Source organism: Myotis brandtii, unplaced genomic scaffold (assembly GCF_000412655.1).
Source record: "Myotis brandtii unplaced genomic scaffold, ASM41265v1 scaffold854, whole genome shotgun sequence".
NCBI lineage: Eukaryota > Metazoa > Chordata > Mammalia > Chiroptera > Vespertilionidae > Myotis > Myotis brandtii.
The window spans coordinates 484,076-496,632 of NW_005371468.1; the positions used below are offsets into that span (position 1 = coordinate 484,076).

A 12,557-nucleotide genomic window follows, 5' to 3' on the forward strand; every position below is an offset into this window, starting at 1 on the left:
CAGCAGCAGCCGGTCCAGGCCGCCCAGGCCGCGGAACACGTGCTCCGTCAGCAGCCGCAGGCGGTTCCCGTGCAGGAAGAGGTGGCTCAGGTTGGCCAGGTCCGCGAACAGGTCATCCTGGGAGGAGGGGTGGAGAAGAGAGAGGTCCTGAGACAGGTGGGGAAGGAAGGGGAGCGCTGTGGGAAACAATTTGACTTTTCTTTTGCTTTTTAAATATACATTGATTGACTTCAGAGAGAAAGGGAGAGATAGAAACATCAATGATAAGAGACAATCATTGATCAGCTGCCTCCTGCACGCCCCCTACTGGGGCTGGAGCCCGCAACCCGGGCGTGTGCCCTTGACTGGAATAGAACTCTGGACCCTTCCGTCCGCAGGCAGATGCTCTATCCACTGAGCCAAACCAGCTAGGGCCAACTTGGCTTTTCCTTTTGGAGTCCTGGGTTTGAATCCTGCCTCCTCTAACCTAGTTAGAGGTTACTGTGGAAAAGGTGATGTAATTGAGGCCAGTGGTTCCTAAACTTTAGGGACCATCAGAATCCCCGGGGATCCCGAAGCGCTGCCCTCAGAGTTTGTGATTTAGCAGGTGGGGCCCGAGAATCTGCCTGTCTACAAGTTCCCAGGAGGTGCTGCCTCTGCTGGTCCGGGGACCACACTCGGAGAAGAAGATACTCATTCAGCGTGGAGGAGCCTGACGTCAAACGCTGGATCTATCATAGCTGGCTGTGCCACCTTGGGCAAGTCACAGTATCTCTGTGCCTCCGTTTCTTCATCTGTAAGGTGTGGAGATTAAATGAAGCAGCGCGTGTTAAGGTGGTTAGAACAAGGTTTCCATGTGGGAGGCATTCAAGGAGTTGGCCATTATCTTTAACTTGGCCAAGCCAGTAATCTCTCTAAGCCTGTTGCCTCATCGATGAAATGGGGATGAGTGTACCTCCTCATGGGCTTGTTCTGAGGATTAAAGAAGATGATCCATAAAGATCAGATGGTGAAGTGCTGGGCACAGTGCCTGGCACACCGGTATCCAGTCCAATGATGACGCCCACAGGCTCAGGAGTCACAGCCCCTGGTGCCCATTCAGCTTGCCCTCTTCCCAGCTGCGTTACTTTGGGCAAGTTATTTAGCCTCCCAGAGCCTCTTGTTTCCTCAGTCTGTATAACTTGGAGAATACCCCCATACTCAGAGGCTGGGGGAAGGGTAGATGAGATCATGCCGTAAGGACCTGGTGGGGACTTCCACCACCCTCGAAAAATGATGGTTATTACACTAGGGGCTCAGTTAGATAACTGAGGAGCTCTCCAGGGTCCAAGAGTCCTGCTATTAGGCTAAGATATTAAGAGGACCAGGTGTCAGCTCTCCCCGACCCCCAAAGCCAGCCAGGGAGGGGAAAGAAGGCTGCTGCCTGATGTCCTACATCACTGCCCCCTTAGAAGGGCTGTCCCACTTGTCTGGGGCTGGGCAGTGCCCAAATCAGGCCATGCTCATCTTGGACTGTGGTTCTGAATGAAGGGGGGTGTGGGCGTGGGGGAGTGGATATGCTCCATGGGTGGGAGGGCCCAGGGGCTGGATTCTGCATTTTAACCAGCTCACTAAGGTGATGATCAGCTCCAGGGTCCACCAGCCCAGCCCACTTTTTACAGAGAAGAGCACTGAGGCCCAGAGAGATGGAGAGTTTGCCAGAGGGGACCAGAGCCCCAGGACTGAGGCCCTCCGTCAGTGATGCAGGACATCCCTGTGGTCAGCGGGCCCAGGAGGTCTGGTTCTTAGGGACACAGGCATCCTCTCTGTTCAAGCCAGTGCACCCTGGGGGACCTGTTTCCCGACTGTGGCTCTCCCACCCTTCCCTGTCTGGGGGGATGACCCCCCTACCCCACCCAGGAGTCTGGTCAAAGGCTCTCAGGTGGGGGCAGGGCATTGACTCCCAGCCCACACCCACAGCCTCCACCTTCCTGTGCTCCTGCGTGTTCTCGCCCCCTCCCATCTGGCTTCCGCCCTCTCCGCTACAGGAACTGAGCCTGCCAAGAACCCTCCTCTTGGCCACATTGAGATCCGTCCCCCTCAACCTTCTCGGCTGCCTCTGACACCAGCATTCTCCACTCCCTGTGCCACCCCCATGCTCAGCTCAGGTCTCTGGCAGGCTCTCTGGACCTCTGTGGCCCAATTTAGCTTGGTACCCTTGTCCTCTTTCCGGTCCACCCTGAGAGTGGGCTCTGAGTCCCTTCTACTCAAACACCTAGCCAGGGTTTCTCTTTTTTATGGGTGTCATTAAGAGTGGGACACCCTCAGAGATACCTGTGAGAGGATTAGTGGGGGTGGGGTGAGGATGAGGATGCACAGGTAATGGAGTTTGGCTTGGGAGGGTTAGGAAGAGAAGATCAAAGGTTCAGAGCCCCTAGGGAATTCAGGCGCCTTTGGCCCACAGTCCCGATTTTTGGGCTACAAAATTCCTTGATTCTACCCTCCTCTCCTTCCCCCTTTTCCCTCTGCAAAAGTTCTGCCCCTTTCCTCTCTGAACCTCAGCTTGGGGGTCCATTTCCCCTCCCCCATCCAAGCTGTTGCCAAATCCCGCTGCCACTTCCTGAGCTGCAGCTCTCAAATCCAGCCCTCTCTCCACTGTTAAAACCTCTGTGCATTAATAAGCTCTTGACTTTCACAGCCCTCGCCCTCCCCCACTACCCTCCCTATCGCCCCCTCCCTCTGGGCTGAGAGTGGCTGCTAAAGTCATCTTCTTCCATTTCCAAAACCACATTTCCCTCACCTCCCCCAGCCAGTTTACAGCTCTCCACATCCATATGGAATCTCAATGCAGCATCCCTGCCCCCCTTCTCCGGACAGCATCCTGTTCTTAACCTTGCCTCCTTCTAACCCTCCCAAGCTCCAGTCTTTGGCACCAGTGGCTGAGCTGTGTGACCTTGGGCAGCTCCAGGAACCTCTCTGAGTCTCAGTTGTTTTTTTTTAAATCTGTGAAACAAGGGACTTGAGATAGTTGATCATTAAGATCCATCCTCATCTGATATTTATGAGTGAGTGAATCCTGGAATGTACCTCATTCATTCAACAAAGCTGTATTGAGTGCCTCCTCTGTGCCAGCCCCCCTCCCCTCCTCACAGAGATCACCAACCTATGCCTGGTGTCATTGTCATGGTCTGCGTCAGCATAGGCAAGCAGATGACTTACTGAGCTTTCACTATGGCCCAACCTCTGTGCTACATACGTCTCCTATAGCAACCTGATCATCACAACCCTATGAAACAGATGTTATCATCTCCCCTTTCAGAGATTAGGAAAGGGAGGCTAGGAGAGGGCAATTCTACTAATTCTAATATGTAGTAGAATGTGGAAATGAACTCTGGAGACAGGGTTCTGAACAGCTACACTTGAGTCAGACAGACCTGGGCCAATTCTAAGCTGAGCCCTTTGCTAGTAGTTGGGTGACCTTGGGCTGATGCCTTAACTTCATTGAGCCTCAGTGTCCTCAGCTGTTAAATGGGGGGAAATGATGCTTATGTTAGGGGCAGAAATAGATTATTGGGGACTAGCTATAATTATGAGAAATATTAATCATGCTCTGTTAACCATGATTGTTCTGTTCTGATTAGAGAAAGCACATTCTCACCTGGCTGACGGTTGTACACCCTGGGACATGGGAACTAACATTGGGATGAAGTCCATCCTCCTCTCCCAAGAGCTGCCTACAACCTCATGGCTGGAACAGTCTAGTCCTGGAGGTGCCTGCCCTTTACAATCCCCCCACCCCCCTGTCCAAGCCCACATGGCCTGTAACCTGTAACCATTATCCCGTGCCTACTTTCCCACGCCTGTAATTCTTACTTTCCCACATAATCTTTGCCCTTCTACCCAATATAAGCAGATGGCTTGTGGGGAGGGGAGCGCAGATTTTTGTGGATGACCTGCTGCTCTCCCATACTGCCAGCATTATTGGAATAACTGCTCCTAAACGATTCAACCCTGTCTCTGCTTAATTGGCTCACGTAGTGACAGGTGGCCTGGACCCACTGGTTGTCCGGTTACACTTACTCTGAATGAGACACATTGCTGAGCCCTCTTCAAGTAGCATCTCCTTGAACCCTCACAATAAACCCCTGAGGCACAGGGCATTTCCCCCATGTTACAGATGGGGCCATTCAGGCTTAAAGTGGTGAAGTAACTTGCCCAAAGCCACAGACCAAACTGGAGGTGGGGCTGCCATTCAGACTCAGATGTGCCTGAGTACAAAGGCTGCTCTTATGCACTGTGCAGGCTGCTGTAATGAGTGAAAGGTTCTGGTTCCTTTCGAGTAGGAAATACACTCCAGGAGAGCAGAGAGATTGTTTTTGTTCGCCCCTGAGTCCCTGGCACCCAGAACACTGCCTGGCATGCAGTAGGTACTCAATACACATCTGTTGATGAATGAACTCACCTGGCACAGTACCTGGCACACAGAAGACAGTCTGTGAGAACCTCCAGCCCACCCCATTTCCATTTCCACCTTCCTCATCATTAAAAGCTGTGGTCCTCTTGCCTCCTCCAAAGCTCCCCTCTTGGGGAGGCCCAGCCCTATCTTGGGGCACACCTGCATTCTGTGGACATCACCCCAGCCCACGTTTCCTCCCCCACCGGTGGCATCTCCCAGCCTAGTTCCTCCAGGCAGTTCACAGGCAGAGGCTGACCCTTCCTTCCTTCCTTCCTTCCTTCCTTCCTTCCTTCCTTCCTCCCCTCCTTCCTTTCTCTATAAAGGGCCTGGTGTGAAGATGCCATGCCATTCATGCCAGGGGTGTATAGAACCAACTTCCCATTTCGGAGTCAGTGGAGGATCAGGTTCTAATGACAGGATTTATTCAGCACTGAACTGTGTGCTGTATCTACACAACTCATTTACTCTGCACAGCCGTTCTTTGTGGAAAGGATGACTTTTATTATTTCCACTTTAAAGATGAGGACACTGAGGTTCAGAGAGGAGAGGCATCATGCCTTAAGTTAAATAAGTCAGAAAACAGCAGAGCAGGGATTCCAACTCAGGCCCTCTGACCCTAGCTGTCTCATTGTGATCCACTGATAAATGCTGAGGAGGTCAGGTGTCAGTGGCAGTACCTGAGTGTGGCCCTGTGCTAACCCTATTGAGGTGGCCATGTTACAGATGAGGACTTGGAGATGGGAAGATCCTTAATAATTTGTCCAAAGTCATATAGGAGCCAGGATCTGAACCTACATCTGGTAGACTCCAAGGTGAGAGCCTTCAAAAATGAGCCCATGCTGCTGTATTTCAGGGTACCACCCCCCTCCACCCAGACAGACCCTAGTGGAGAGTTCTGAGTGATGAAAATGGCCTGAAATGTCATCAGCCCACGCAGGTTCTCGTACCACCAGCTCTGCCTGGTTCGGTGGCCTCAGGAATTTCATTTTGTGTCCCTACTGTCCCTAACTGTCTCTATTGCCAGGCTTTTGTGAGGTTAGACGTGCTGCTGAGAACATGGGAGCCCCCAGTCATATCGGCAATGGTTTAAGAGACTTCATGTGAAGAGGCCTTATATCTACAAACTCTTGGGACCCTGGGCTTCAGTTTCCTCATCTGTGGGGAGGTGTAAGCATCTCCTGACAGGGCTATGGAAATGAGGTGAGGTGGCTGAGCGTGCTTTGGACACTGTGAGGTGCTGGGCAAATTTAGGAAGGAAAGAAAAGAGGGAGTTTTCTAGGATCCACCCATGGCCTGGGCATCACCCTTGAAGTTGACCCAAATCTCCAAGATGAGGTCCAAGATGGGCCATTTCACTGAGATCAATGTTAAATGAGGCTTGCCTCTTTTAAAATAGTATTTTAACAAGCATTTATATAGTGCGTATCGCATGCCAAACACTATTCTAAGCGCGCTACAAATTATTCATGCACTTACACTTATGAAATCCCTAGGAGATGGGCTGGTGCTACCCCTAACTTACAAATGGAAAAACTGAGGCTCGGGGGGATTGAAAATGTCACACACTTGTAAGTGGCAGAGTTGATACCTATAGAGGCCTTAGCATAGCGCCCAACACCCATAAAGGCCTCAGCATAGTGTGTCCACTAAGTGGTAGTGGGTACTACTACCATTATTGGTGCAATCATAATAACACGACATCTTTTTCCAACGTACTCTGTACAGCAGTCCCCCGCTCCCCTTCACGGTTTTGCTTTCCATGGTTTCAGTTACCTGCAGTTAACCATGGTCCAAAAATATTAAACAGGAAATTCCAGAAATAAACAATTGATAAGTTTTAAATTGTGTGCTGGTCTATTTAGCGTGGAGAAATCTCGAAGCCATCCCACCCAGATGCGAGTCATCCCTTTGCCCAGGGATGACGGGACTTCATGATGCATACGCTACCTGCCTGTTAGACACTTACTAGTAGTAGCCGCCTCGGTTGTCAGATCAAGTGCCGTGGTCCCACAGTGCCTGTGTTTAAGTCCCTCTGTTTCACTTAATTATGGCCCCAAAGCCATCCACGTAACTTTTATTACAGTATGTTGTTATACTTGTTCTATTTTATTATTAGTTATTATTGTTAATATCTTTTTGTGCCTATTTTATAAACTAACTATATTATAGGTGTGTATGTACATAGTACATACAAGGTTCCGTACTGTCCGAGATTTCAGGCATCCCTGGGGTCTTGGACCGGATCTCCCATAGATAAGAGGGGGGCTACCGTATTTCACTTCTGTCTCTCTCCACCACCTAGAGTGCTATCTCGGCGAAGGCAGGGGGTTTTGTCTGTTTTGTTAACTGCTGTATTCTCAATGCCTTGCACATAGTGGGTGCACAATGCACGTTTGTTAAGTTATTATTGCCATTGTTACTATCTTTATCAGCATAAACCCTGACCTGATTTTCAAATCAGCACCAGCCCGCTGGGAGGAGGCATGCCTTCCATCTATGTGGGGGGAGGGAGGGTTTGGATATTCCAGCCCCCTTCCAGCCTGAGGCTGTGGAGCCCAGGGAGGGTGGTTGGGAGGGTGTGTTATTGCTTCCTGGGGAAATAGAATGGGAGGATTTGACTGTCAGACAGTCAGCTTAATAACAACAATAAACAATATTTAGATCAATAATAATAACAATAAATAGCAATTACTGTTATTCCTTCCGTTTTCAGAGCATCCATCTTCCAGCTACTTAACAGCTCTTTACCTTTTTTCCCCCTCCTTCTTCCCTTTCAATGAGACAGCAGGTTGGGGATGGGGATCTAGAAAGGGTAGGGTTTCCCCTTGTCCCATTAGCCAGTGTGCTGGAGAGAGGGGGGCCTTCTCTGGGACACCAGCGGCAGTGGGAGGGGGTGGGGTGGGGAGAAAGCAGCCACAGAGGCCTTCAGGCCTGGTGCCTGGGGAGAGACAGAGCCCCCGAAGGCAAACGAGGGGAAAAGGAGAGATCACAGAGAGACAAGCACATCAACCAGACATGGGGTGCGTGTGGAGTGGGCGTGTGAATGGAGACAGACAGAAGACCAGAGGACAGATGGGGAAGGCAAGTCAGTGAGAGAGGCAGAGAGGGGTAGACAGACAAGACAGGCAGAGGCAGAAGGGGACACACAGTGGGGGGTGGGGGGTAGGTGGAGGATAAGGGAGTGAGAGAGAGGGGCAGCAAGGGAACCAAACAGGCATAGACAGACAGACAGACAGACTAAATGGAGAAAAGCCCCTGGAGAAAGTGAGAGGGACACACTTAGAAAAGGGGCAGACATGGAGAGATGGATGCTGAGATGCTGAGGCAGGAAGGGCGGGCTGGGGAGAGCGGAGGGACACACACAGGGGCAGAGGAGCGAGGGGAAAGCAGGGGAGTGTGTGCAGGGGCCTGCGCATGGGTGGGTGGCTCACCTGGAGGTGGAGCAGGCTGTTCTCCTGGAGGTAGAGGTACTGCAGGCTGACCAGGCCGCGGAAGATGTTGGCGGGCAGGCTGCTAAGCTGGCAGCGGTACAGGTGGAGCGACTGCAGCCGCTCCAGGCCCTGGAAGGTGTCGGGCTCCAGGGAGCGCAGGTGCCGGTTGTCACCGAGGTCCAGCTCCTCCAGGGCCTGCAGGTGACGGAAGGTGCCCGGGTAGATGGTGGAGAGGTTGTTGGAGAAGAGCCACAGCGTGAGCAGGTTGGGCCCGAAGGTGCCCGGCCGCAGCGTGCGGATGAGGTTGTTCTGGAGGAAGAGGCGCTGGGTGCTGGGCGGCAGGGACAGCGGCACGGAGGAGAAGTTGTTGGCCTGGCAGCTCACGGTGGGCGGGGACGAGTAGCAGGTACAGAGCATGGGGCAGCTGGGGGCCGCTGGGGGCAGGGCCAGGAGCAGCAGCAGCAGGCAGGCTGAGGCGGGACCTGTGGGGACAGGAGGCAGGCCTTTCTGGGCAGGCTGTAAGGGCAGGAGCGCCCGCCAGGGGCCTGCCCACACACCCCTAATGGCCAGGAGCCTGGCTCCTGGGTGGGAGGGTTCTGGGCGCAAACAACCTAATTGCAAGAGGCCCCGGCCACTTCCACTTTTTGCGACCCCTGGTATATTAAAAAAATAAAAATAAAGAAAGAAATGCCGGGAGGACACTGTGGAAAGCACTGCTATGCCGCAGGCTGTTTCAGAGTGGTGGTCTTTTCCGTTCTTGTTGTCACTACGGTGGGTTTGACTGTGTTAACTGTCAGGCCTCTCAACCTTCGTATGGAGAGTTGAGCCGATTGCTCTTTGTTGTGGGGGACAGCCCTATACGGTGTCCTATTTAGGGTGTTTAGCAGCATCCCTGTCCTCTACCCACTCGATGCCAGTAACACCTTCCCCCTGATTATGACAACCAAAATGTCTCCAGACATTACCAAATGTCTCCTGGGGAGCAAAATCGCCCCCATTTGAGACCGGTTGGGGCTAAATTGAGATCTCTTGCGAATCAAAGGCCGAGGGGAGGAAGAGTGGGCCTTGGACCCAGGTCCTATTTCCAGGGCTCCCCGGGGTTCAGAGACCCTGGGGAAGACCGAGGGGGGCATGACTGTACGTGATGCCTGGCGCTGCGCGTGAATGTCTGTGTCTGAGCCCAGTGCACACTACACGCAGAGCTGCACAGCCGGCGTGTTTGAGTGGCGTAGACATTATGGCTGTCCCGTGAGCTTCCTCCCATGGGGGACACACAGGCAGGGGTGGGGAACCCCATGCCGATGTGGTGCTCCCGCTCCTCAATTTGGGGCCTCACCATGAGCATCCCCGATCCTCCCTGCATGTGCTGGCTGTCCCCACGCGTGTGTGAGTGCCGAGTGCCGAGTGCCGGCCCCATGCGTGTGTAGGCTGGGTGTGATGTAATATTCAGTGACACAGCGCTGCTGCGCTATTCGTTCACACCACCTCCGCGTTTCTCGGCCCTTCGCACCCCTCCCCCGTGCGGCAGTTCACGATCACTTTCTCCCGAGTGTTTCAGAGCCACGTGGGGTGGAGGAGCATGTCTCTCACCCCTCATCAGAACCTGGCAGGGGTGGGATGTGGGAGCGGGTAGGGAACCTCAGTGGGTTTCAGCAGGGCTGAGATTTGGGGCTAGCACAGGAGATGTCAGAGCTGGGAAGGTTCTCCAGTCCATCTGGTTCAAGCTCTTGTTCTACTTTAGTCACAACTGGGGTTCAGAGAGGGCAAGCGACTTGCCCAAGGTCACACAGCAAAGTGGTTGGCGGGGCAAGGACCAGAAAGGAATCTCCTCATGCTTGGCCAGGGCACTTCCCTTCCTGGCAGAGTCACCCCCTGAGCTCGCTTCCCCAAGGACTTGACACCAGAGAAAGCCAAATCCTGCTCTGATCCCTTAACCCTACCCCTTATCCACAAGCTCGCAAGAGTGTGAGCCCTGAAGGCCACCAGCCCTGGAGAGGACTGCTCTCCCCCGGCCTCTAGGGCTGACTGGTACCCTAGGAGAGACCGAGGGAAGGATGTGCAATCTGGAGCGCTGCAGAATCAGGGGCCACTGTGTGGCACCAGGGTCTCTCCCAGCAGGAGGCTGAGCTCAGCAGCTTGGGGGAGCCAGCATCCCTCTCCCCACAGCTCCCTGGCCACCCCTTGCCCACATAAGGGGCTCCTCCCTTCTTTCCCCACCCCTCCCCCGTGTCCCCATGTCTCTCCCATTAAGGCCCACCTCCCCAAGCCTGAGCAGGGCCCCTCCATGACAGCTGCTGCGTAACAGTGACTCTGTTGCCATTTCTGGCCATCGCCGCCATGCAAAGCAGCTGTAACCCAAGGAGCCTCATCCATAATTCAGGCTGCAGCTCTCACTGGAGGCCAGGAGGAGGGGGAGGTGGGAGGCACTGGTTTCTCTGCCCCCAGGCCTGGCTGGAGTGCTCCTGGGCTGAGGGGGGGGGGCAGGGAGCTGGGGAGCTGTGCCTTTCTCTTCCTCCTCTGCCCTCCTGTCCCTGCCCTTTTCCTTCTCACCACAGTCCCCTCCCCATCCCTGCTTCTCAGGGCTCTTCCCCCTCAGTCCTTCTCTCCAGGCCTGTGGCCTCCTCTCTCTCCAGGACCACAGTCCCACTCCCAGCCCTCAGTTTGTGAATCCCTGGCAAAGACTGGGGCAAGATGCACAGGGCATCAGAGCTGGAAGGGGCACCTCAGCGGCCATCAGAGCAAAGCTCTTACTGCTAGAGAGGGGAAGGCTCAGTTTCTGACCGAATCTCTGACGGTCTGCCTCCAATTCCTTTCTCGAAGCCTCATGTCATCTCCCCCCTCCTCTATGGGCCGAGGAAAGCCCCTTCTAAGTGTCCCCACCTTCTCTGCTCACTCCTTCCTCTCTTTTCTCCTTTATATTCTAAAGTCTGCAGGTAATGGCTAATGTTGCAGGGGAGTGTAGAGCAGGGACAGGCAGAAACCATCTGTTACTAAGCACCTACTGTGTGCCGGACACTATTTGTACATGTCTTTATGCGCATAGAATACAACGTAAGTCCTGCGAGATCCATACAATGGCCCTAGTTTGCAGAAGAGAGGTAGGAGGCTCAGAAACACGGAAGGAGTTGCCTCAGGCCACGCAGCTGGTACAGGCGGGACCCGGAATGGACAAGCGCAGGTCCAAAGGGAGACCTCACATCACCCAAGGAAACTGCTCTGAGTGCGAGAGACGCAGCCCTTGAGAGAAAGGGAGGACAAAAGTTGCGCCCAGGTGCACAGGGCTGGGCCAGCCCTGACGCTGGGTCTGTTGGGCTGTTCAGGGTTGAGGCAAAGAGGGAATCAGGCTCTCTCTGCAACCTTCCTCTCCTGGGCTCCCGGTCAGGGCGGCTCTAGCAGGGAGGCTGTTGGGAGTCAAGGAGAGATGACCAGTGCCCAGAAGATAGGGCCAGAACTGACCAGAGGAGGGATGGAGAGAGGCCAGAACATGGTATCGATCCCAGAAGGCTGAAGTGCCCAGAGCCAAGAAGTATCCATTCATTGAGGGACCACTGTCAAGGAATCTGGGCCATCACCCGGAGAACCAAGGCTCAGAAACACAGTGCTCACCCCTGGAGCCTCCCTTCGGTTCAGAGACCCCAGTGAAAGGAAGCAGATGGACCCAGGATAGAGGCAGGAGCCAGAGCACCAACCTACAGGGCAGAGAGGCCGGTGCAGAGTGGCCTGGGAAGTCAAGGCTTCTGACTCTGAAGGAGGGACCCAGGGTCCCAGATGAGAAGCAACAGCTCCACGCAGAAAAGGCTGGAAAAAGGCTGGGGCCTGGGGCAGATGCTGAGGGGGCAGGGGCTGGGAGGTGGGAGCCAGGAGCGGGATGGAGGTGGCGGCAGTGCCGGTGACGCAGGGGCCTGGGGAGGTACTGACGCTGCCTGGGAGGTTTAGGCTGCTGCAAACCGCTTCTCACTCTGCCAGAATGTGACACCCCAAAATAAGCAGTCACCGTGGCGGCGGCAGGATCCGACGTGAGGTCCGGAGATATAAACGGCAGCGGCAGCGTGGAGCCAGCCAGGGTGCCCACCCTCTGAGGCTGCCACTCCATGCAAATGTCCCCCCCTCTCCCCCCACGGCCACCCCTCAAAGCCCTGAGCTCCGAGCCCCGACCACTCCCTGAAAGAAGGGATGTGAGGGGCAGGCGCTCTGGGAATGGAGGGCTTCCCACGTGGAAGTGGTTACCAGAAGCCTCTTTGTCTCATCCCTGGCAACACCCCCCACCCCCACCCCGTCCCTCCCTTCCACCCCTTTCTCTTCCTCCTCCCCTTCCTTCCTTTCCGGCCCCCATCCCCACCCTGGCATCCACTCCCAGCCCTCTCTCATCCATGGTTACCCATCCCCAACCCCAGCGCTCATCCTCCGTCCTCTTCCCCATACCCGAGACTCCGTCTCTGTCCACCATCCCCGTCCTCCTCTGGTTTCTGGTCTTCCCACTCCCCTCTCCTTGCAGTGTCCAGGGTCCCCGGCTCTTTCCCAGGACCCTGTCCCCAGATTCTGGGTGCTTGTCCCTAGTTTTCTGTTCACCCCCTCCCCTAACCTGGTCTACCTTCTCCTTCCTTCTTCCTCGGTCCTAACCTGGGTCCCACTTCCCTCCACGCTTGTCCCTTCTAACCTCTATTCCTCCTCTTCCTCCTCCTCCCAGCCTCCCTCCTTCCCTAACCACTCTC

General features: G+C 54.5%; 1 protein-coding gene across 1 annotated transcript in view; it reads right to left on the bottom strand.

Moving 5' to 3' along the window:
* Window positions 1-12,557, bottom strand: part of RTN4RL2 (reticulon 4 receptor-like 2) — a 15,918-nt gene that overhangs the window by 1,475 nt on the left and 1,886 nt on the right. The window contains exons 2-4 of the mRNA XM_005884793.2: window positions 9,182-9,357; window positions 7,846-8,327; window positions 5-117 (exon numbers count right to left, since the gene is read on the bottom strand). Of these exons, the coding sequence (XP_005884855.2) occupies window positions 5-117; window positions 7,846-8,327; window positions 9,182-9,357 (771 nt within the window). The remainder of the gene's footprint in view (window positions 1-4; window positions 118-7,845; window positions 8,328-9,181; window positions 9,358-12,557) is intronic.